The 23,691-nt window shown below is 47.4% G+C and overlaps 2 protein-coding genes across 15 annotated transcripts in view; one reads left to right on the top strand and one right to left on the bottom strand.

Moving 5' to 3' along the window:
- The first annotated feature begins 18 nt into the window (after window positions 1-18).
- On the top strand, window positions 19-20,670 carry AKAP3 (A-kinase anchoring protein 3). 13 transcript variants are annotated; one of them, XM_045524584.2, is made up of 6 exons: window positions 19-155; window positions 864-1,046; window positions 5,351-5,455; window positions 7,773-7,868; window positions 13,393-15,735; window positions 19,030-20,670. In XM_045524584.2, exons 4-6 carry the CDS (start codon window positions 7,773-7,775, stop codon window positions 19,183-19,185), a joined length of 2,595 nt encoding a protein of 864 aa, XP_045380540.1. In that variant the 5' UTR covers window positions 19-155; window positions 864-1,046; window positions 5,351-5,455; the 3' UTR covers window positions 19,186-20,670. The 13 variants fall into 13 exon arrangements, 6 of the variants coding, with proteins under 6 accessions (XP_045380540.1, XP_045380535.1, XP_045380530.1 ...); XR_006728479.2 differs by adding an exon at window positions 17,248-17,414 and having other exon boundaries at window positions 26-1,046; window positions 17,914-19,168; XR_006728487.2 differs by adding an exon at window positions 17,914-17,988 and having other exon boundaries at window positions 27-1,046; window positions 18,880-19,168.
- Window positions 20,671-20,777: 107 nt separating this feature from the next.
- Window positions 20,778-23,691, bottom strand: part of DYRK4 (dual specificity tyrosine phosphorylation regulated kinase 4) — a 45,728-nt gene continuing 42,814 nt past the window's right edge. For both annotated transcript variants that reach the window (XM_045524614.2, XM_074357637.1), the window contains 2 exons: window positions 21,944-22,119; window positions 20,778-21,316 (listed from right to left, as the gene is read on the bottom strand). In XM_045524614.2, the coding sequence (XP_045380570.1) occupies window positions 21,072-21,316; window positions 21,944-22,119 (421 nt within the window). In that variant the 3' untranslated portion in view covers window positions 20,778-21,071. The remainder of the gene's footprint in view (window positions 21,317-21,943; window positions 22,120-23,691) is intronic.

Raw genomic sequence — 23,691 nt, 5'->3', positions numbered from 1 at the left:
GGGAAGGAAGGGGCGGGTCGGAGGTTGCGCCCGATGTGGGGCGTGGGAAGCGGGGGAATAGGAAGAAGGGAGTCTTGGAGTCGGACTCCCAAGTCCGCAGCGGACCGTGAAGATAACCTCCTGCTGTGGAGCAGCCTGAAGTTCAGAGCGAGCCGGTGACCGACTCGAGGGCTTTCCTGCAGAATGGTGGAAGCGCGCTGCTCGGGCGCAGCCCCCCCCCCGACTCTCAGCTCCTGGTTGCCTGAGGATGTCGGCCGGGGCCGAGAAGGCGTGGCCCCTGGGCTCGGGAAGGTCCTCAGGGAGAAAACCGGGGCCCGGGGCCCTGGAGGGGGCGGGGACTCGGAGACGAACGGGAAGACGAGAAATAGAAACGAGGATGTGCTCCTTGTCCGGCCGAGCGCGCTCTGTCCTCGGAGCCTTGGCTCTTGCTACTCCCTTATCCTGGCGTGCTCACCAGCTCCAGTCTGCTCGTGGGGGACCCCCGAGACGACTTCTCTGGGGTCTCATATCATTCCATCTGTCCTTTAATTAGTGTGATTTATCAAAGCCCTTCTCTCACCACCTGACATACGAACCCAGGGATTCCTAACTCGGACTGCGATCCAGGAGTGGGCTTCAGGAAGTCTGTGAGCCTCCTGTAATGTCATGTGAAATTTAGTGGGGGTGTGTACCCTCTGAACATTTATCTGGGAAGAAATTCGGGGTGGCGCTCTCTAGAGCGACGGTTTGTACGTTTTTTGTTTTTTAGTTTTTGACTGTGGATCCCTTTGACAATTTGCATTGTTTCAGAAAGTAGTATCTAGAGCTTGCCGAAATTCCGGAAAGATTAGATAACCACTTGCATTTTTAAATACTTTCTTCAGGGCAACCTCCCAAGACCCCTGAGTAGGAACAGAGACCAGTGACTTGTTCAGAGACACCTACTTTGGGCTTACCAGAAAACAAACCAGTTTGGAGGAATCTTTCTAGACTTGGTCCTTTCTTCAGTGCTTTGCATTTTCAGGAAGAATGGAGTGTGGATCGCTTGGATGGACCAAAGACATGTAGTAAGTAGAGGTTGCCTGTCACTAGTCTTGTAAGATTGCTTGTTCCCACTGCACCCCAACCGCCGTTTGCGAAGTGTCAGCTACCAAAGTGAGTTGGAAGAGGAAAGAAACACTTAAAGAAATGTTATCAGAGAAGTTTAATAATGCTGTGCTTTCGTATTTCTTGGCCACATCCTGTATTCACCCAGCACTTACATTCCGCTCTTTGATTCTGGAGTCACTATGAATATAGACATACTTTCTGGGGTCTGAGAAATTGACAGACCCCATTATCGTTAGCAACACCCTAACTCCAGTGTAATATTGCCAGTTATGTTACATCTCCAAGTCAGACCATGCCTCAGGTCCTCAAGCACTGGTTTCACGGAGGCATGATACTGTTGAAAGCACATGGGCTTAAAACTGCCTGTCCACCAGTTCTGAGCTGTGAGCGGGGTAAGCTTCTCCACCCGTCTCACGGGGAAATAACAGCTGTCCTGTTACCTCAGAAGGTTGTTGTGAGGGTCAGATGACATGGAGGTGAAGGTCAGCTGCCAAGTGCTGTGTGCGTGTACAGTTCTATTCAAATACCGCTGATAACCTCACAGTCACGGAAGGTCAGAGCTGGAAGGGGTCTTAGGAGATTGGCAAACCTAATTTCTTTATTTTAAAGATAAACTGAAACATAATATAAAAGATGATCAATAGATAAATACCCTTGTTGAAGGAAGCTTGTAGTAAACCAGTCAGTCACTTTTGAATTCAGTGACGATTGTAATCTTTATCTTACGGCCTTGCTCAGAGATTCATTCGGAGTACCTAAGGTAACATTCCAAAGAGGATGTACTACTAATAAAGTCCTCTTTAAGCCTAGAAATTGCCAACCGAATGCTTCTTGGTCTGGTTAATCTCAGTGCCGTTCCTCAGATCAAGAATTGGAGAGGATGGATTTGTGTTGCGATCTCTCTGAGACCGTCTAAGATCGATGATAACCCAGGGATGCTCAGTTCAGGCAAAATATTTCAACATTTTTTTTAATAAAAGGCAAGATGCTTATAATTAAGAGTCCAGGCTGAATCCCACAGAATGAGATATTCTATGGGCTTTGCATAAAAAAACTTGGTAGCCCCTCATTTCTTTGATTTCTTACTCTCCGCACCCATCTGGGTTTGTTAACACATGATACGTACTTTGTTGTTTTGAGTGGAATCCATTGGCACAAGCTCCCCCTCCCATTTTCCCTACCAAAACGAGACACTTAAATGAGAAAGTCAGTCTGGAGAAGGTAAACCCAGTTCTTCCAAACTAAGCATCAGCGCCTCGGAGGGTGTCTGCTCCCCTCCCCTGTCCTTTGACCGCTCAACTTCTGTGGCCTCAGCACTGTTGCTATAGAGACAGTGAGCTCACCAGCTGGGATTCTGACGTCACTCTCCAGTCCCAACAAGGGGGAGGTGCATGGAAGGCGGGGGGAGGAAACAAGATCTTGAGCTGAGCAAGAACATCCCAGCGTCTTCATTGACTTTAAGAGGATATTCTGGAGTCTTCTGTGGTTCACTCTTCAGTGCTGCAGAGGTAGGGGATCCCACTGGATGGATAAAACCTCTGTGGTTAAAAGGGAGAGTTCAGTGACAAGTGGTGGGTAACTTCTACTGTTCAACCTAGCCTCCCTCTTTGCCCAGTCAACTTTAATTTTACACCAGAACCTTTTGGAAATACGTGAACCTCTCCCTCAGTAGCGTGGCAGCCAAACCTACATCTTTGCTGTTGGAGTTTTCATTTTGCTGGGGATTGACCAGACCTCCTTGGCCATCCTCTCGGGGACATGAGAGGGTCTAAGTCTGCTTCCCAATTTGACGATGAGACTGGAAGCTTGCAAACCTGCTGGCTTTTCCTTTTCATGTGTGGCTGTTCCAAAAGTAGTTTTGTTTTTCCTAGTGTTCTAATAGCAAAATCAGACTAGAATAGCTGAGTCCTGATTCTCATCTCCTTTCAGCCTCACAATATTATTTCTGAATCCTCGGCTAGTCGACAGAGAGCTGGGAGAAGGCAGGGTGTATGCAGCTATGGAGAGAAAGGGTCTGCACTGTGGGGTCTAAAGGAAGAAGTCATTTCTGGGGGAAAGTGAAAAGATGGAAGACCCAAAGAGGAGCTTCGCAGTGAATGGTACACGGAGAGAAAGAGACACACACACCTTTTTTTATTTAAACAAAACCATATAAAATTGATTTTATCAACAACCAAATTTATTGTCTACACTAGGCGCTTAGAGAAAGGGAGTGAGAAAAAAAGAACAGATAACAGAATATATCCTTCCTTTTTAAAACTAGTAATAAAAATTGGCTGAGTAAACTTCAGAACTTGATCAGGTATATATCATATGATCAGGTGTGTAGCTTCATTTATGCTGCCTGTGATTTGGGTTTTTCTGTGAGTTTAGGAACCTTGAGTAAACAGGAGCTCTTCCCATGACAAAGACGGAAGACGTGTCTTGAGATGGAGCTGTGGTCTGGGGCCCAGCGCCCGTAACCAAGCCCCTGTGTTGTTTACGCACACCCCTCCCCAGCTGGCATGTAAGATTTGCACTCAGTTATCATTGAGGTAATAATCACGTTGCCATTTTTAAGGAATATTTTAGGCCCGTCTTTCTGTTGGCCTCAGGATCCCATAGATCCATGGCCATAGAAAAATTTTGTAGTTTCCAGAGTGTTACCCTGCAGAGCTGTAATATTTCAAGGACTGTCTACTGGTTTTAATATTCCCTTCCTGGGCCTCAGTTTCCTAATCTGCCAAATGAGTGTTTGAATAAACTGTTCCTAAAGCCCATTGATCTTCACCCCGTGTACAGTTAGCGTTCTTTCCTCGTCAAACGTGGTAGATAACGCAAGGCGTCCTTTTTCTTTTATTTTCCACCCTGACCCCAGGATCATTCACCAGCTTTGAAGTTAAGAAATGGATGAATCCATTCACTGGCTCCTTTAATCTCTAGACCCACCTCCCGCCTTTCCATTTTCATTATGAGACACATGTATAGCTTTAGGTGTCTGAATATCCTTACCATGCAAAGGTATTTCAGAACCTCTTTATATACACTATTACCCAGGACGATTTAGGGACTTAGAGTCTAAAACAAGCTTCGTGACTGCAGACGGACGCGCAGAAGATACAGAACGTAGAATTAAAGCGTCAGGGCCCGTGTAGGCGGAGGTGTTTGCTGAACCTGCGTGACCAGGGAGCGTGCAGGGAGCACTGAAGTGCGTCTGAGGCGCTGGCTTGTTGGTGTTACTGGGTAGGAAGGTCTGCTGATAAACTGGGTCAGCGTTTGCACCTTCACTGAGTCTCTGGGGGTGAATGTTTCCCCCAAAGGAGTCAAGTGTCAGGAAAGCCGGCATGTATGACTCATCACCCTAGCAAACTCAAACAAACCATTTCTTTTTTGTTCTCAGAGTCTCCAATTTAAGAAAGAAACACTGAGCTATCTGGAATTAGAAGTAGGTAGTATTCATATGTTCATTGTTTCAGCAGACAATTATTAAGCACCAACTTTAAGATACTACCTGCTGTGAAGGGCACCAAGATGAGTAAGAAAATGCATCTCATAAAGGCCATGAAACATCTGTGAGCAATTAAAATACTAAATAGGATGGAAAGGGTGAAACCAAATATGATGTGAACTTTGATGGGGCAACTGCATTCAGTTAGGGGTTTAGAAAGCATGTCCTGGCTGAAGTGAGCTTTGACCTGGGCCGTGAAGTCAGGGTGGGGTTTAGAGAGACATTACTGGGGGCTGGGTGGGTATGCCAAGATGAGATGCCCTCGTGTCTTCTATTTAAGTGTCTTAGTGGAGGTGATATGAGGAAGATAATTGATCTGGAAGCTGCTTTTAATGTGAATTATGAATTCCCTTTATAACACGTCCTCGAAGGAACACATACAGAGTGTTCAGAGACCCACGAAGTCAGGGCAGTCATTCTCCATTCCAGCTGCTTGTCTTCTGACTTCCCATTCAAGCCAGCTTTGAGATTAGGCTAAAAACTTTCAGTGTCCTCATTGCTAAATATGTCTGTCTGCCAATGATTGGGAAGTGGAGAATAGGAGTAGTCATTTCAGAAATTATTGGCCAGAAGATGAAACTTCGGTGCCACCCAGGAACCATCAGACCACACCAAGAGTGAGGTCTGCACTTTAAATGCGGGCGTCGTTTTGTGCTCGTCACCCCTGGATACCGTGTGAGAAATAAGGAACAGATCAAGGTCATTATCTGGTCATGAGAGCCAGAGAGTCCATCTGTAAAATCAGTCATTTTTATTTGTGTGTTTCCATTGCAGATTCCTTCTGTTGCATGGCAGGAAGGGTGGGTAAACTTAGGGAGAGCGAAGACAACACGTTAATCAGGAGCCTTCCTCATTTCGCAGAACCTGTCCTCAGTAAGAGTAAGTGATTACGCGGTTTCTTCCCTTCCTGTAATTCATTTTCATGCTTGCTTGTGAACGGTGGTATGTAGCCTTAATAAGTAAGTCAGTAGATCGTATTGATTTTGTCATTTTCTAGTAGCAGTAATTCATTAAGATGAAATATAAACTGGAGATTAAGAGACTTGCACTGTCAACGGTCCAGCACCTCCTGTTTCTAAGTCTTCTCTTTCTTTGGCCAAGTAATAGTGACGCCCAGGCCTTCCTTCCTGGTGATGATTCAAGCGTGACAATCTTTATATAAAATGGCTGCCGAGAGACAATACAGGATGTAACTTCGTAGACATTGACAGCTTCCTTGTTACGGTTAAAAAAAATTAAGATACCAAAGAAGGTTAGGAAATCTCAGAGAAAAATTTTAAAGAAAAGAATAAATAATTATTTTTCTGCAGGTGGCAAGTCTTTCTCCGAGAGGATCTCTCTATAAAAACCCAAGCCCAGGGATTCTCAATTCTAGATGCACATTAGAATCACCCAGAGATCTTTTAAAAAATTCGGTGCCTGTTTCTACATTCTAAAACCATTGAAGCAAGATTCTCTGGGGTTGGTGTCTCAGATTCAGTATTTTTAAACAGTTCTCTGGGTGATTCTAAGGTCTAATCAGGGTGGAAAAACACTGCTTACCCAAGGAGTCGATTGTGTTACAGTGTCAGGAAGAGTGAAGGAAACTGTTTCCCTGGCTCAGTGGTCTGAGTTAGTGACGGAGGCGTCACCACCAGCACAGATCCTTTTGGGAACAAGGAACAGGTAGCTCTTGAAAGATCTTACATTTTCTTTTTAATAACTACCCGTAATACTATGTTTAACAAAAATAATAAATTGACTTATAAGTAAAGTTTAAATCATGTGTGTGATCTCTGTTTGATTTGTGTTGGTTTTATTTGGGAGGAAGATGTCTACCCTGACCACAGCCTAAAGGCCTTTAAAGCAGATATTTCCAACTTAGCAGATAGTCAGCTCCTAATAATGCTCCACTTATTTCAAGCAATTCTTCATAAAACACAATTTCACTATAAAAAATTAGGATAAGCTTTTGGACTTTATGACACCAGCATTTTAAAGTCGTGTTCTTGCTGGAATCAAAACATGAATGTTTATGTCTGTTTTACAAAGATGTTCGGAGGACACTGGGGAGGAAAACTGGCCATCTTGTTCCTCCTTGCTTACTGGGAAGTCTGGATCTAAGCAACGTTTATCATAAAAGAAGGGAAAGATTGCAGAAGCTTGGTGATGGAAGTCGGTCATGGAAAAAGAGGATGAAAAGAAGCTTCTCACACTTACAGACTATCAGTGGGCAGATACCATGACAATTAGCCACGTTTCCAAGAACTATTACGTACGAGGCAGTGCCCCGGCAAGTGGCCAAGACTAGGGCCAAAGGCCACGGAACGTGTGGGATCGGGGCCGAGGTGCTCAGCTGTGAGGTGAGGCGGTGAGAGCCGCCAGTGTAAGCATTTCTTTCAAGAAAAAATGACCACAAATGAGAGACGAGGGAAGTAGTGGCTGGAGAGAGGCTTGTGGTGGAAGAAGACATGTAAATTGAGGGTCAGCTTTCTGACTTGAAGACCATGTAGATGGTGGGGCCGTAACAGAGATTAGGGAACAGAGCCAAGAGTTTGGAGGGCAGTGAAAAAGTCAGCAGCAGCCAGGGCATCGCTGCCCCCGCGGGCAGAGCTCCTTTGGATGGTGCCCACCACAGCTCTCTCCTCCTGCCATTCAGAAGCTTGGCTGAGCTGTGGAGACCGAGCACCCCACCCCGGGACCCTTGGCTGGTTAGCAGAGGGATTATGCCTGAGGAAAAGATAGTCGGCACCCTGCTAAGGGAAGTCAGCTGGTGCTCTGGAAGAGAATTACCAGTGAAGCATACATTACTCTAAAAAGTAGGTGGGGCAAGACCAGACAGGGAGAAGTAAGTTAATTCTGCTTGATCATGAGCTTGGAGCGGGAACTGAAAATCCGAGATGTGGAAGGGCTGTCAGGTCAGGAGGCAGAGCAGGACGTGGCTGCTTTGGGTTCATTCACGAGCGAATCTGCATTGAGCAGCTAGATCGTACCAGCCCCTGGTCTCCGCGCTGGAGATGCGCACACCTGAGAAACCTGCCAGCTGCTGAGGACTGAGGATAAGAGACCCAGAGTTAAGTGGGTCTGAAAGTAGTTCCTGGGACAGGTCTCTACAGAAGGCATTTCGGCTGTTTCCCACACCTCGGCCATGTACCTTATTTCTCCTTCCTTTCACCCTTTGACGACCCCCCTTCTCATTCTTTTTTCCTATTTGCAGATGTCGGATAGGGTTGACTGGTTACAAAGCCAAAATGGAGTATGCAAAGTTGATGTCTATTCACCTGGAGACAGCCAACCCCAAGACTGGAAAACGGTAAGGGCCAGCCTCCGAGTGAGTACTGAGTTAGGACCGTGTGGAGCACCGGTAAGAGTTGCCTTATTCTCTGCACCACCGCCACCCGCCTCTGATTTTTGAAGATGGAATTCTTGGGGTGGGGGAAGAATGAGCTCCTTTAGGAAAAAAAAAAAAACTTCCATCTATGATTTTGGGGAGGGTGGAATCCTATAATTGGTATATAATAGGAGGGAAATGCTACAATTAGTGAAAAAACTATGCATGACAGCTGTCAAACTTTAACTTTCAAACAGAAAGAGATTCAAACAGAAATGTCCCCGAATCCTTAAAAGGTCTTTTCTGAAACGTGAGGTGCCTCAAAACTCTCAGAACTATAAACTCTCATCCCAAGTGAGGTGGTCATTCTGCCTTCATCACTCAGCGAGCACTGATTAAATGCTTGCTTAGCATCAGGCACTGGCTGTCAGGGTCCAGTCAGAAGATGGAAACCTCGCCAGTCATTTCATATGAAGAGACTACTTCGTAAAAGGCAGTTAACTAGGCTGACCACCGAAAGCTGTGAGAGAGGACCCTAGGAGTCCCAGAAGCAGCAGGTGCAGAGAGAAGCTCCTACCGCCAGGCTGAGGGAGTGAACCGGGAAGAAACCAAGGACTCACAGAGGCTCCCTCTGCCCCAACCAAGGCTCCTTCAGATGTCCGTGGAGGCAGTGCGGCTGCCGCAGGGCAGCATCAGGCAGCCAGTGGTGCTGAAGACGCTGGCTGGAGGGCGCAGGTGGGCCAGAAGGGAGACCCCTCCCTCCTGTACGACCAGGTGTTGTACCTCCAGTGTCTGTCAGCAAAGCCGGTGCCCGCTGTCAGCGTAAAGGGTCCAGCACCAGAGTCACCGAGCATGACAAGGAAGGGTGGACTTAGAGCTGAGAGACAGTTACGGCTAGCTGGCACAGACACTGTGCTGAGCCGTAGGGTCAGAGATGAGACAGGGTTCTCTCCCTTTGGGGGTCTCACAGTCTGACAGAATCGCCATTGGCATCCTCATCCTAACACCTCCTGGCGCGTACTGTTCCGTGACCCATCTTCTACTCGTCCGGAATCTGTTTGGTCTGTCTTTACGTGGCCTAAGAGAGAAAACACTAACAAATCTACGTAAGACACTAAGACACATAGAAATACCCGATTACTATGGAGTAAGTGCTAACCAAGACTGCTTCCACTAGAGCCTTTATTTAACTCTGCCCTTTCATCTAGAAAAGGAAAAGGCAGGTGGAGTTTTGATATTAAATTAACAAAAATGTATTGATTTTTCAGTAAGTTAGAAGCACTCTGGGGGATGCAAAAAAGAACAAAATATTTTTTAAATTTAAATATAATTGATTTATACTGTGTTAGTTTCAAGTATATAGCAAAGAATATATATAATTATACATATATAATATATATTCTTTTTCAGATTCTTTTCCATTATAGGTTCTTACAAGACATTGAATTTAGTTCTCTGTGAAATACAATAGGTCCTTTTATTTATTTATTTTATGTATAGTCATGTGTATCTGCTAATCCCAAACTCCTAATTTATCCCTCCCCTGCTTTCCCTTTTGGTAACCGTAAGTTTGCTTCCTATGTCTGTGAGTCTGTATCTATTTTATAGATAAATTCATTTGTATCATTTTTTTAGATTCCACATAAAAGTGATATTATATGATATTTATCTTACTCTGACTTACTTCACTTAGTATGATCATCTCTGAGTCCATCCATGTTGCTGCAAAATGACATTATTTTATTCTTTTTTATGGCTGAGTGGTATTCCATTGTATATGTATATAACACATTTTCTTGATCCAGTCATCTGTCGATGGACACTTAGGTTGCTACCATGTCTTGGCTACTGTAAATAGTGCTGCTACAAACATTGGGGTGCATGTATCTTTTCAAATTACAATTTCCTCTGGATGTATGCCCAGGAGTGGGATTGCTGGATCATATGATAACTCTACTTTTAGTTTTTTAAGGAACCTCCATAGTGTTTTCCATAGGGGCTGCACCAATTTACATTCCCACCAACTGTAGGAGGTTCCTTTTTCTGTACACCCTCTCCAGCATTTATTGTTTATAGACTTTTTGATGATGGCCATTCTGACTGGTGTGAGATGATACCTCATTGTAGTTTTGAATTGCATTTCTCTGATAATTAGCAATGCTGAGCATCTTTTCATGTGCCTGTTGGCCATCTGTGTGTCTTCTTTGGAGAGATGTCTATTTAGATATTCTGCCCATTTTTTGATTAGGTCAATTTTTTTTTGATATTGAGACGTATGACCTAAGAACAAAACAATTTCTGCCCTCATAGACCTTAGCATTCATTTGGGAAAATAAAAAAATAAACATGTGAAAATACAGATAGAATTTAAAAGCTCTAAATAATTAGTGGACACTAATTAAAAGAAGTTCATGATAATTTGCCAAATGAATTTTCTAGACAATAGTTGCTGTAGATGTTTAAAGAACAGATCATTTTGAAGCAGGAGATGGTCAGGAAATTTTTATAAAGTGTGCTTAGTTGGGCTGGAGGTGAAGGGGAACAGGACAGCGGGGGGGGTGTGTTGACCTAGCAGTAAGTCCTGCGTCCGAGGACGGCTGAGGAGAGAGCGTTAAACCCCTTAAGCCTCTCCTTCAGGGCCGTGAAAAATGTCCCTGTTCTTAATTAGGAAAGACTCAGAAATAACTGGGACCCACCTTCCCCAGCTGCTCAGGATACTAGTGTATAAGGAAAGGAAAGGTAAGGATGCAGGAGAGCAGAAGGTTTGGGGGGGATGGGTGTGTGATTGTCGACTCCATGCATAGAAAAGGAAGCGCGGTTAGAGTTTCTGGCAGTCACCTTGGCTTCATCGGCCACTTTTGCGAAGTTCTTCTGGATCGAGTGGAATAATGCACACAGGGTACACACACTTTTTAGTGCAAGAAACATAGACAATTAAAAACCGAAAACACACGAAGCTGCACAACGCTTTGGACTCCATCATTGAGCGCTATGCTGTGCTCTGGGTTCTTTCCTTAATGTTCTGTGGAAAGAATTGAAATGGATGAAAGAACAAGTGCCACGCCTGCGCTGCAGTAAGACCTTCCTCTGGGTGTCACAGCCCAGGGATGCACGCGGGCCTGCTTGCAAGTCGTGTGCCTGTCTGTAAAAGTAGGTAGTATTACGGAATAATTTTCAAAAAAAGGGTAAAATGTTGATTTTCCTGATGAATCAGAAAAGCGGTAGCTGTTTTTATTAAGCCAACATTATTAAATTAATCCTGCTTACCAAAAATGTACTTCAGTGAACTTAGGTTCCTAAAATATTTGAGTTAGGTTCTATAAGAATACTTTTTCCGATCAGAATAGAGATTCTTTTATTTGAGAGATGTTGGAGTCTAACTTATTACTACCACGTGGAGGTAGGAAGACATTACTACTTCCACTTAATGCCTTTCTGAACGGCAGACACATAATGATACAAACACTGATAAACAGCTTAGAGCCTCGATTCTAAACTTTTAGCCAATAGATTCAAATGTCCAGTTTTCAACAACAACAACAAAAAAAAACACAAGGCATATAAAGAAACAGGAATGTATGGCCCATTCAAAGTAAAAAAAAATCAACCAAATTTTCAGTTATTGCTACCACCAATCATTATTGGCCGTGGAAGAGCCAAAGTGGAAATGAAAGGCTAAGTTAGCAGAGAGGAAAGTTAAAGCTAGAAAAATAGAACATCTGCAAAGCCCTGTTACCCCTTGGATCCACCTCTAGGGACCAGGAGAAGATGCAGCTGGCACACTGTTGTCGTGGTGACATCTCCCTCTGTTAGATGAATCTGTTGGACAGCTTGGCAAAGACTTCCAAACTGGTTAAAAGGTCATTTCAGAGAAGGGTGAAGTAATGACTCTCATGTGTTTATAAAAATAAACCCATGGTAAAGATTTAGTTGAACTCATCAACAAGAAGCTGGTGCAGTTCAAAGGAGAGTCAAAGGGAAAAAGGCACTTATGTAGATCAGAAATATTGACGTGCATGTGCAAATGGGGGCAAAGCGGACCTTCCCCACGGTGGGAGAGGACGCCTGTCGAACCCTCCCTGGTCACAGGTGATGTGTCTGGACAAGAATTACGTTGCATCGCTGTCGGTTACCTACAGTTTACAGAGCTATAACATAGCTCCGAGAGAATGAGGACCAGAACCAGTGGAAGGGTGTGCCGTGCGCGGTTTTCTACGAGGGCACAGAACTTCCTCACGGCAGCTGTTATTCAAATGAGGAGAACCGTCTGGGGGACTCTGAGTCAAGCTCTGCGGTCCCTGGCAGCTTGCACCAGCCTGTAGGACCCAGCTGCTCTTCTCTTCTTCCCAAGTCGTCCGAACGCGGCCGTGTGCCGCAGGGGCAGAGAGCCAGTTTGACAGCCTGAGCTGGACTTGAACACCAGCCCCCGCTGAGAGATGCTATTGAACATTTAGCTTCTCTGAGCCTCAGTGTTCCCGCCGGTGAAGGTGTGAGAGTAATGCCCACCTCACAGGGTGGGCATAGAGGGGGGAAGTCACACGCGGGGAGCACGTGACGACCGAACAGACAGTAGCCAGCAATCCATGACGCTCGGTAACTGAAATCACCGAATTACCCTTTAAAGATGGGCACTACTCGTGGTCATCCGCAGACACAGTTCAGTAGTCACAGTGACCCTTTGTATTTGACGGTAAACAGGACACTTGCACATACTTCCTCCCTTTAGCCTGTGTCCCAGCGGAGGCCGTGGATCCTAGCGCGTAGACAGGAGCAGGCACGTGTGCTTATTGCAGCTAGCGCCCACTGGAGGGCCTGCGCTCACTCAAAACTAACACGTGCTCCACGGATGTTAACCCCTCAGTCACAAGGCAGCTTGCTGAGTCACGCCAGGCAGCCCACTGGAAGCCGGTGAGCTTGGCAAGATGGTGCTCGGGCAGCCTGGCAGAGTGGCTAACTGTCCACAACTGTCCCTGAATTTTCTAATTTTTTGAAAACTATCCTTGTAATAAGAGACCTAAATAACAGAGATGAACCATGGGAAATGGCAGTTAATACCAATACATGAAAAAATCTGATTCCATACAAATGCTAGCTCTGCAGCTGATGACAGTCAGATCTGAGGCGCACGTGCTGTAAGAGGCCACGCAAGGCGGTGGCCAAGGCCATGGGCTCTGGGGTCGGGCTGCCCGGGGCGGAACTGCCCCTCCACCAGTGATGGGCGGTGTAACCTCCGCTAAGTAACTGGCTTCGTCTCTCAGGTCTTCAGTTTCCTCTGCTGTAAAACATGGGGAACAAGGGAGCTATCTTATGTTGACCGCAAGAATAATATTAAACGAGGTAACGGTCTTAAACCACCTGAAGCAGCGCCTGGTACGTGGTGAGCGCCCGGTGGACGCCGGGTGCTTTTGTTGGGGCGATGGCACAGTTGAGAGTTGAGAGAGGCGACCGTTTTTGTAGCTGGTCTGTGAGGTGGTCCTCGATATCCTGTGTCTTTGCTTTGTTCTAGTCGGATGAATCCTTTTCTGTTTTTAAGGAAGCCTCAACTGACCCTATCAGGGTGCTCAGCTGGCTCCGCAGAGACCTGGAAAGAAGCACAGCAGGCTTCCAGGATGCCAGGTTCAAGCCCAGAGAGTCATCCGTCGGGGGGGAGGCGGCCAGCTCGGGAGACCCGAGCAAAGGCCTCTGTGTGGACTATTACGACACCGCCACCACGGGCGGCAGTCCCGGGAGACTGCATTTCGAGGTGACTCACAGGGAGAACCCCTACCCCGGCCCCAGCTCCCAGGCCGGTACTGGGAGCTCGGTGGACGAAGTTTCCTTCTACGCCAACCGCCTCACGAATCTCGTCATAGCCATGGCCCGCAAGGAGATCCACGAGCGGATCGACGGCGCCGAGAACACGTGTGTCCATCAGTCCGTGTACCTGGGGGACCAGCCCGCGCCCAACAAAAGCCTCAGTAAGGTGGCATCGGAGCTGGTAGACGAGACTGTCTCCTCGTGCTCCAAAGCTGCCGCGTCCGACAGGGCCCCGGGGTCCGGTGACAGGGCCGCGGGGTCACTGCAGAGCGGCCCGAACCTGAAATACAAAAGCAGTCTGAAGGGCAAGGAGAGCGCCAAGGGGGGCAGGGGCCCCGACGACAGGCCCCCTTCCAGCAGGTCCTTCTTCTACAAGGAGGTGTTTGAGTCTCGCAACGCGGGCGACGCCAGGGAGGGCGGGTGGGCCTTGCCTGCGGAGAGGAGGCTGCTCAGTGGGCAGGAGAGGCCCGACAACTTCACGGCATCTGTCAGCCAAGGGATCATGACCTACGCTAACAGCGTGGTGTCGGACATGATGGTCTCCATCATGAAGACCCTGCGGATCCAGGTGAAGGACACCACCATCGCCACCATCCTACTGAAGAAGGTCCTGATCAAGCACGCGAAGGAGGTGGTCTCAGACCTCATCGACTCCTTCATGAGGAACCTCCACAATGTCACGGGCACCCTCATGACTGACACAGAATTTGTCTCGGCGGTGAAGAGGAGTATCTTCTCTCACGGAAGCCAGAAGGCCACAGACATCATGGACGCCATGCTGGGTAAGCTCTACACGGTGATATTTGCCAGGAAACCTCCCGAGACTGTCAGGAAAAGCCAGGACAAGTCCGAGAGCTACTCCCTCGTCTCCACGAAGGGAGTGGGCGATCCTAAAAGCCGAAGCATCAACTTTGCATCAGTGAGATCGGAAGGTAAACTGAGGGAAAAAGCATGCTCTGCTGCGCCCGAACCAGAGAAGGAGAAGACTTGTGCCGAAACTCTGGGCGAACACATCATCAAAGAGGGGCTGACCAAGTGGCACAAAAGTCAGCAGAAGGAAGGAAAATCCCCAGGTTTCCAACGTGCACCATTCGCAGCTCCCAACAAACAGTATAAGCCTGCACCGGACATTCCCCTGGGATTTCCTTTCGACCCTTGCAACCTCAGCCCCCCGATGCATCACCCAGAGAAACCTGAGAATTTTATGAATGATTCAGACTCCTGGGCCAAGGACCTGATTGTCTCCGCCTTACTTCTGATCCAGTACCACCTGGCCCAGGGGGGGAGCATGGATGCGCAGAGCTTCCTTGAAGCCGCTGGCACCACCCACCTGCAGGCCAACAAGTCCCCCGTAGTTTCGGATGAGTGCAGCCTGAAGTGTCCCCCCCTGGGGGCTGACCAAGAAGCAGCAGAAAAGAAGGATCTAATGAGCGTTTTCTTCAACTTCATCCGGAACTTACTTGGGGAGACCATTTTCAAAAGCGACCGGAGCTCTGACCCCAGGTCAGCTAAGGAAGAAGACAGCCCCCAGCATGAAGAGCCGGCAACCCCTTCTCCCATCAGACTAGGCGAGGGCGGCGAGTCTCGGGGTCCTTTGGCCGGGCGGACCAAGGTGGTTGCCAGCCAGCTAGATGGCCACATGACGGGTCGGATGGTAGAGCACCTGATGGATTCGGTGGTGAAGCTGTGTCTCATCATTGCCCAGTCCTGTGACTCCTCGCTGGCGGAGCTGGGAGGCAACAAGCCTGGGGACGCCAGCAGGCCAGCGTCAGCCTTCCAAGACACTTTATACGAGTGTTTGCCCAGCAAGGGCACGGGCACAGCGGAGACCTTCTTGCAGAATGCCTATCAAGCTATCCATAGTGAACTGCGAGGGGTATCAGGACAGCCCCCCGAAGGGGGTGCGGCCCCCAAAGTGATCGTCAGCAATCAGAACCTAATGGATACGGTTCAGAACAAGCAGCTCCAAGCCGTACTTCAATGGGTAGCCGCCTCTGAGCTCAATGTCCCTATTTTATACTTTGCTGGTGACGATGAAGGAATCCAGCAGAAGGTAAGGAAGTGGAGTCGGGGGGGGTTTGGAAAGATTTATGAAGGGTTAATTAGGGTTTTAAGTTCCATTTTCTCTCCGAGCTGAAGGCTAGCCACAAGAAGAATAGGATGGGCACGGGCAGTAAGGATTTGAAGCTCACGTCTCATGGCAGAGATGATGGATAAAGTAAAATTAGATTTTTGCCCCAAAGGAGGCATAGCAAAGGGGGAAAAAGGAGACAAATATATGATTTGTCTCTTCTTTCTGCACACCTGTATGGGAATACACAGGTAAGGAAGCTCCAAGAGACCTGGCGAAAGAATCAGATGAAGGTCTGGGCTCAGGCTGAATTCTGGATGGGACAGCCCTGCCCAGAGAAGGGGGAGCCAGCGGGACACATCCCGGAGGTGGGCTGAGGGGGTGAGGGGTGACGGATCTAGGTTTCTGGACTTTTCAGGCTGTCATTACTCCCTCAGCTGGTGGTCCGGTGGGGTCGGGGATTTGCAGGGATTCAACACGCAACACCCCTCTTCCCCTCCCCCTAAGCTCTGGATCAGTTGCGAAGTAAGGCTGAAGGTGGGGGACGCACTTGTTACTGCAGTGCCAGTGAAGGTGAGGGCGCTTCTGGCTCCCTTCTTCCCCCAGCGTAGGCCTTGGCAGCTGCTCCCTGGAGGGAGATTCTGAGCCTGGAAAGCTTCTGTGTATGCAGCCGCTGCTGCTGCTTGCTCGTGTGGGGCTATTGAGAGAGACATCTCACACACACACACACACACACACACACACTCACTCACTCACTCACTCATACACACACACACACTCTCACACACACACTCGGGGCTTTGATTATTCCCTCTTAATCGAGCAGAGCGGAGCGCTGGCGTTTGCCAGCTAAGTGGAAGGGCCGGCGCGAGAGGCTGGCGTTAGCTGTGAAAAGCCTCATCCCCTTAGATGGTGACGGAGGAGGAGGCTTTCTCTGTTCAGTGAGTGGTATCGGCAACCCCGTACCTGACTTCCCTGGGCTACCTGACGCCTGGGAGGACGCAGGACTGCATAACATCCAGCCTAGGCTGCACTGGGCGCAAACGAAACGAGAACCTGGGCCATCGACAGGCTCGCCACCCTGTGGTCTCTGGACCAGCAGCGCTGGCGTCTCCCGGGGGCTCGTGACCAGTGCGGGGTCTCGGGCTGCACGACTGACCTGCTGAACCAGGCTTCGCTTTAGCCAACGCCCCAGGCGATTTGTGTGCAAGTTCCAGTCTGGGCCGGAGGACGGAGCACGGGGCTCCAACTCTGGACACGTCTCTAAGAGTCCTTGGCAAGTTCTGTCTCTCTACGTTTTTTTCCACTCTGTAAAACAGCTGTTTTGGAACATAGCAATTAGCAGAGAGGCTTGTAATCACAAATGCTTTAGACTGATGGAAAAACCTGAAAAGCACAGCTTTCATGTGCCATGTGTGACACGGGCTTTGCTCTCACACCATCTTTTAAGTCAACCCCATCGTGCATAACGTTCATAATGTATTTTGGTTTTAGATTACCAACGTAAAGATAAAGACCGTCACCTATTTTCTTAAAGGAAAAGAGTGAAAAGGATGGGCAGTAACACACCCAGACTTCAGCTCACGAGTAGGTTTGCACAGAGCATCCGTGTATTTTTAAGAACAGTTAGATGAAGTGTACATCAAAGAAACTACCTAAAAGTGAGTGGAGTTGGTTTTTTTTTTTTTTTTTGGAAAGAGGTTGATAATGTGTGCAGATATTTTCGTGCAGATGCAGGTGGCTGATCCTGGTAACACTGGGATGCCCATGAGCCCAATTCCTTTAAATACATTTGTATCCGTTTTTGAATAGGGACTGTGTGCATAATTCAAAATCCAAGGCACAAAAAAAGATACACATTGAAAATTAAGGGCTTTTCCCCATCTTGATCTCCTGTCCCATTGCCCTCCCTGGAGAAAGCATTTGCTGAGCATAGAATTCTGGTTTGACAGTTCTTTTCTTTTAGTGCTTAAAGAAATGTTGTTGCACCTCCTCTGTGCTGTGTGGTTTCTGATGAGAAATCTGCTGTCATTCAAACTGTTGTTCCCTTACAATGTGACATTTTTCACTGGTTGGTTGTAGTTTTTTTCTTTTTCTTTAGTTTTCAGCAATTTCATTATTACAGGTCTTGAAGTGAATTTCTTTCGCTTCATATTTCAGGTTCACTGAGCTTCTTGACTTTGTCAGTTACGCCTTTTGGCAAACTGGGGAAGTTTTCATCCATTGTTTCCTCAGGTATGTTTTCTGCACCACCCTTTTTCTCTCCTTCTGGGATTCTAATGACATGCATATAAAACCTTTTGGTATTGTCACACAGGCCCTGAGCTCTGTTAATTGTCTCAATCTGTTTGAAAGAGGTTTGACCACTCTCTTCCGTTGTTCCGTGTGGTCCGTTTCTATTGCTCTGTCAATTTCCATTTGGTCCTTCTTTGTATCTTCTCTTTGCTGAGGCTGTCTTTCCATTTGTTGTAAGAGTATCCGTATGTACTTCCGTCTCTCCTATGGAATTTCCCCTGGAAAAGCTCCTGCTGTTTGGCTTGTTTATTTGCCCTTTGACTTTTTCGGAGAGTCAGGCACAGAATGCACGAAATAAAAATCTGGTCAGTTTGTTGCCATAAGGATTCCAGATGGATGGCAATGTACTGTGTTCACATTAGAATGGCTGCTTTGGCTAACTTTTCTCATTTTGTGCTTGGAAAGAGAATTAAACACAGGGTTCAGAAACCTGGGTGTGAACATTCCTCTGCTGATTTCCAGCCCTGTGCTGCTGGCAAGTCTCTCCACCTCTCTGAGCAGCATGTTCACGGGGTTGAGTGGATGTTTGAGTCCCCCTTTGCTCTGACGTTCCAGGGCTCCCCGTCTATGGGGCGGGGAGAGCACCCACACTTGTCCGTTGGCTGTCTCCCTCCTGCCCTTATTAGTCGTGGGACAGAGGTGGAGAGTGTTTTATGATATTACAGTGAACTTAAGAACTTTGGAGTCCTTACAGGACAAGAACAACACTGACAAACATCCATTGAAACATGAAGATTTTAATCTCAGGAGGAAACTATATTTTCCGTATCACGGACAGGTGGATGTCATTTAAATTAAGGACAACGTAACCAACTTTCTTCTGTCAAGCAGGTCAGCCAGCATCACAGCTGTGGAAGTCTTTTCAGCGGCTAACTTGAGTCCTTCCTGCTGCAAGGACTCTCCGCTCCCCCTTGGCAGGCCCTTCCCACCCTCTGGGGATGCTCGCCCCCCCACCACCACCACGCTTCCTTTCCCCCTCAGCTCCTTCAGCTCTCAGCAGCCGCGGTGGACAAAGGGCGCAGCGTAGGGGAGGTGCTGCAGTCAGTGCTGCGCTACGAGAAGGAGCGGCAGCTGGACGAGGCGGTGGGCAACGTCACCCGGCTGCAGCTGCTGGACTGGCTGATGGTGAACCTGTGACCCACGGGGGCCCGGCCCGTCCTCCCTCCTCACCCACACAGAGCCCTAACGTTACCTTCATTCCACTCACATCAAAGACACGTCACCTGATGCTAGTCCCTCGATTTTGCAGATTTTCCTGTCCATGCGAGCAAGGACATAAAATAAAAAATTACAGTTAAAGGGCTCCAGGTATGTGGTTTCCTTGGGAGGCCATGGGACAGTCAGGTGAGGCGATCACAGGAATAAACGCAGACTCAGAAGGAGAGCAAAAGGAAAACTGACTGACTGAGGGCCCCGAGGGGTACCTGGGGATTCCCCTCTGTCCCTGCAGCTTCCCCGCTTTAGAACGTTCCCTAAAAATAAGCCAGAGTTTGTCAAGAATTCATTTCAGCCCTTTATAGCCGTGTAAGTCAGGACGTATTTTCAAACGTCCAGTCCAAATCCAGTTATGCCACCAGGACTTGGCTCCTTGTCCGCCTCAGTGTTGTCTGTGGCTGAAGACAGTGTCAGAAAAGGTCCAGGAAATCCAAGTTCTGTTGTCTGTTCTGTACGTTTCTGGCTGTAGGACCTGGGACAAGCCGTCTGTTACGACACTGCTCTGACTTCGTGTCCTCGTCACCCCCCTTCAGGAGCATTTTCTGTTCTGATCCTCACCTTCCTGTGGAATTCTGTATTCTCCATCCTTCCTTCTAGAAACTTCCTCCTCCTCCTCTTGTTTCTAGTTTTCCTGTCTTTCTACGGCTCCTGGGGGCTCTCCTCAGCTTTGTCAGCCCCGTAGGTGTTTCTCTTCCCTAGGACTCTGTCTTGCCCTCCTGCAGTTCCCACCCCAGCATCTTCCCTGGGCGATCCCATCCAACCCCACAGCTTCGATTACCTGGTGTCTCCCTTCATGGAATATTACACAGTGATTAAAATAAAAACCAGGAAGCCAGGGACATAGCCCATGGTTACGATGCTCTGACCTTGAGTTTCTTGTAAACATTTATCTGTGCTATAATTACAACCACACACAGACTGTAGTCACATAGGTGAGGACTAGAAGGGCAAAAAGGGACTTGATTAGGTTTTCGAGGTGGTGGATGGGTGGACATGTCCTGTAGCTTGCTTGTCTTCCGTCCTTTGGGAAACTCGCTGTCTCCTGCTCCACAAGGTCCCAGAGAAGCATCAGTCATGGCATTACCACCGCCACACCACACCGTGGGCTTATGACCCAGGCTGGCCGATCTGAGGATCCCAATATCTCAGACACTGTGACGGGCTCAAGACCAGTCATTTCTGAGGCTGTCCTGCCAGCAGGAAGACTGCCCCTTCTGACTGGACAGGAGTGGTCATCTTAACTTCTGGGCAGAGCTTGTCTTCAGAATGAAGTTAACCATAAAAAGCAGCAAGACTAACAGGTGGACAGGGATTCTGAGCCCCATGACCTCGTCTGAATTCCTAGATCCTGCTGTGCCTGAAACCCCTCCTGATTCCCCAATCACGTAATGTTTGTTGTTTAAACTAGTTTGAACTCGGCCTCTGTCATTTTCAAACAAGAACCCTGAGTAGCATATGCGAACTATCTTGGGCAAGAAGGAAAAAATTATTATGTAGCGTTCTACAGGTGATGCTGTAACGCTGAGCACTTAGCGCTCTCCCCGCCCCACCCGTGCACCACCATGCACGCGCACCCACTGATTTACTTGGTTGAGGACATCGGGAGGGAGTGTGGGCACCAGGACACCCCGTCCAACCCCTCATGACAGGAGTCATGCCAATCAGCCATGTGAGTAGAGGTTTTGGTGTTTTTTTTTTAAACAAACCTTTATGCATTAAAAACAACAGTGTTAAGTACTGTACAATATAAGCGCTGTCTCTAATACAGATCACTGGCGGAAAAGAACGGGACACACCCTCCGCGCCGGTCACACAATAGGTGGTAAGATGCTTGTGCTCTTGAGGGAGGAGTTTTTGTTTTGCTGTCCTGTGGAGGTCTTAGACTCCACTGGCCCAACAACCGCCTCTGTCTTTCTGGAAGCTTCTGTTAGCTGAGGCAGCTGGACAACTTCAGCTGTGTGCTGGAGGGAGCCCAGCTCATTACCTGAATTCTGATTCTGTTTCGTGGAGACATTTTTAACTGTGTCTTTAGTCTCTACTTTGATGATCACATCTGCCAAAGAGAAGACAGAAGAACAAGTGTTCAAGTGTGAGTTACCTCCCGTCCACCAGGCTGTCAGTCACTTTGGGGAAATCCTGGTGGTGATGATACAGAAACAATTCATTTGGAAAGCGCATTCTGTGTGCCAGGCATTATTCTAAGCACTTTACATTTGCTAATTCCTTTGATCCTTCCTGCAACCAGAGAGAATAGGCACTATTTTCATTCTCACACAGAAACCGAGGCATAGAGAAGTTAAGCAAATTGCCCAAGGGCCCGCACCTGGTAAATGGTAGGGCCAGGATTTAATCCCAGACAACGTGACTCCACTGCCCCAGGACACAACCACAAGGCAGTATGTTGCATATGAGAAATATGTGCATAATTCCATGATGTGTACGATAAAAATTCAAAAGGTAATTATAGGGCACGCAGAGAAAGACACACTGAAAGAAAAGGAAAGCAGAAGAAAGGGAGTTGAAGGTAGGAGAAAAACGGAAAATCCTAATGATAAGAGTGGCAGTGATGTGGTCAGAGTAAGGAACCAAGACAGAGCTAAGAGAGGTTGACACGCAGACCTCCAGAGATGCCGGGCTCCCTGGATCATGGAAACAGGACTGGCTATTTGAGGGGCTGTACCTTTTTTGCCCGAGTGATGTTGGCCTTGAATCTTATCCTTTCTGGACTCAGAGGGGAAACAGAGACTGGTTCTCCTCCAGGTCTGGAGCCTGGGCCGTGATTTGAGGTTCCACGGCTCGTGAATCCACGCATGTTTGAGGGCCTGGTCCGGGGTCATGCGAAGAGAGGGCTCCCAGCTGCACACAAAGCCCGGCACCAGTTAGGGGTTTTATTTCCCTTTTCAATAATGAAATATTTTCAAAGACCCCAATAAAGAACCTAAATAAGGTATCATAAAAATGGTCCATTTTTAAGAACCCATTTAAGCGATGTTATAACTCAAAGATATCATAGAACAGAGACTGTGACATATAATTTAAAAGTACCTAGAGGCAGCTATTGAAAATAACCATTTTAGAAAATGTGTATGACAGCCAAGGAACACCTTAGGGCCTGAGTCTTGCAGTTCTTAGACATTCCCTTACAACGAATACTAAAGAAAATCCAAACCCACGGGATTTAGGGTGCAGTAAACTAAGAACATCAAAACAAAGAGATGCTTAATTTCAATCCCCAAACTATGGCATTTGTACCTCCAAATACATCACGGAGAACTTTATGGAATGCTAGAATAGTAAGGTTATAAGGAAAGTTGGATTTAATCCAGCCAAACGCCTAATGCAGTAGCAAAATACATTTGATGGAACACCCAACAGGGAGTCATCCTGCCATTCTTGAATAATTTTAGTGACAAGGCACTAACTCACAGAACTAGCTATTCCACTTTTGAAAAACTCCAATTCTTTAAAAGCTCTTCATTTTTATTGAGCCAGGATTCACTTCTTGGAGACTTTTACCCTAGTAGCTTTGATCCAGTCCTAGGACACTCATTAGTATTATACAGAATGAGACAACGAATCCATCTTTTATGTCACAGCCCTTCAACTGGCTGAAAACATTCACATTACTACTGACCGCTGATCATATGAACATGATCACTTCCTTCCTAGCCGGGCAGTCTCAGCTGTTAGCTAACTGGGGTCCATCATACTGGAAATAGTTCCTCGCTGCAGGGAGATGCCATTAACATTCCGGATTCATCAAGGTCTATGGCTCAAGTTTCCAGTTCTTTGTCAAATGAACTGCTGTTAAGTTATGTCTCCCCTCTCCTGAACTTCCGGACTTGGCCTATAAAAGCTAGACCCAGGACTTGACATTTACCCCTATCAAATTTGACTCAAAACTTTCAGTGTCTCATTCCAAAGATGTGCTGATTAACCAAACATGGAATGGTAAAGCAACACACCCCATCAGCTTGACTGCCTCTCACAAGAAGTGAACAACCAACCCTTAGCATTAAAAGGAAAAATGATTTTGTTCTCGGTTTTGACCTGTTTGGGGATGACTCACCCCTGTTTCAGTAATGAGTTTCTATCACTAGTAAATGCCCGTTCATTCTAGAGCCTCAGCAAGAGGCTGCGGCGGGGAGGGCGGCGTAGTGGTGGGGTCCAGGATCCTTCTCTAACTCAATTTTTCAGAAGGGTAGCATGACCTCCCCCCTCCCCAAGATCGGAAACGTTTCAGCATCCCTGATGGTTCATCTTCTGAGCTAGTACCTCAATTGCAGATGCACAAATGCCAGAAGGGTAGTATTTTGCTAAAACTACTCCATCCACTGGAAGAATGAGAGAAGCTAAAGCTATGGTCTTCTACAAATGTTTTAAAAACTATAGGACTGATATACCTGGACGGGAACTTAGGAATACTCC

This window comes from Camelus bactrianus, chromosome 34 (genome assembly GCF_048773025.1).
Source record: "Camelus bactrianus isolate YW-2024 breed Bactrian camel chromosome 34, ASM4877302v1, whole genome shotgun sequence".
In the NCBI taxonomy this organism is placed as follows: Eukaryota; Metazoa; Chordata; class Mammalia; order Artiodactyla; family Camelidae; genus Camelus; species Camelus bactrianus.
Note: the sequence above shows the minus strand (reverse complement) of the source record. Positions and strands in the feature narration are given on the sequence as shown.

Coding starts and splice junctions, on each gene's coding strand:
- AKAP3 (XM_045524584.2), top strand. CDS start 7,773: ATGTCGGATAGGGTTGACTGGTTACAAAGCCAAAATGGAGTATGCAAA. Junction 7,869..13,392: donor AACCCCAAGACTGGAAAACG/GTAAGGGCCAGC, acceptor GCTTTGTTCTAG/TCGGATGAATCCTTTTCTGT. Junction 15,736..19,029: donor ATGAAGGAATCCAGCAGAAG/GTAAGGAAGTGG, acceptor TTTCCCCCTCAG/CTCCTTCAGCTCTCAGCAGC.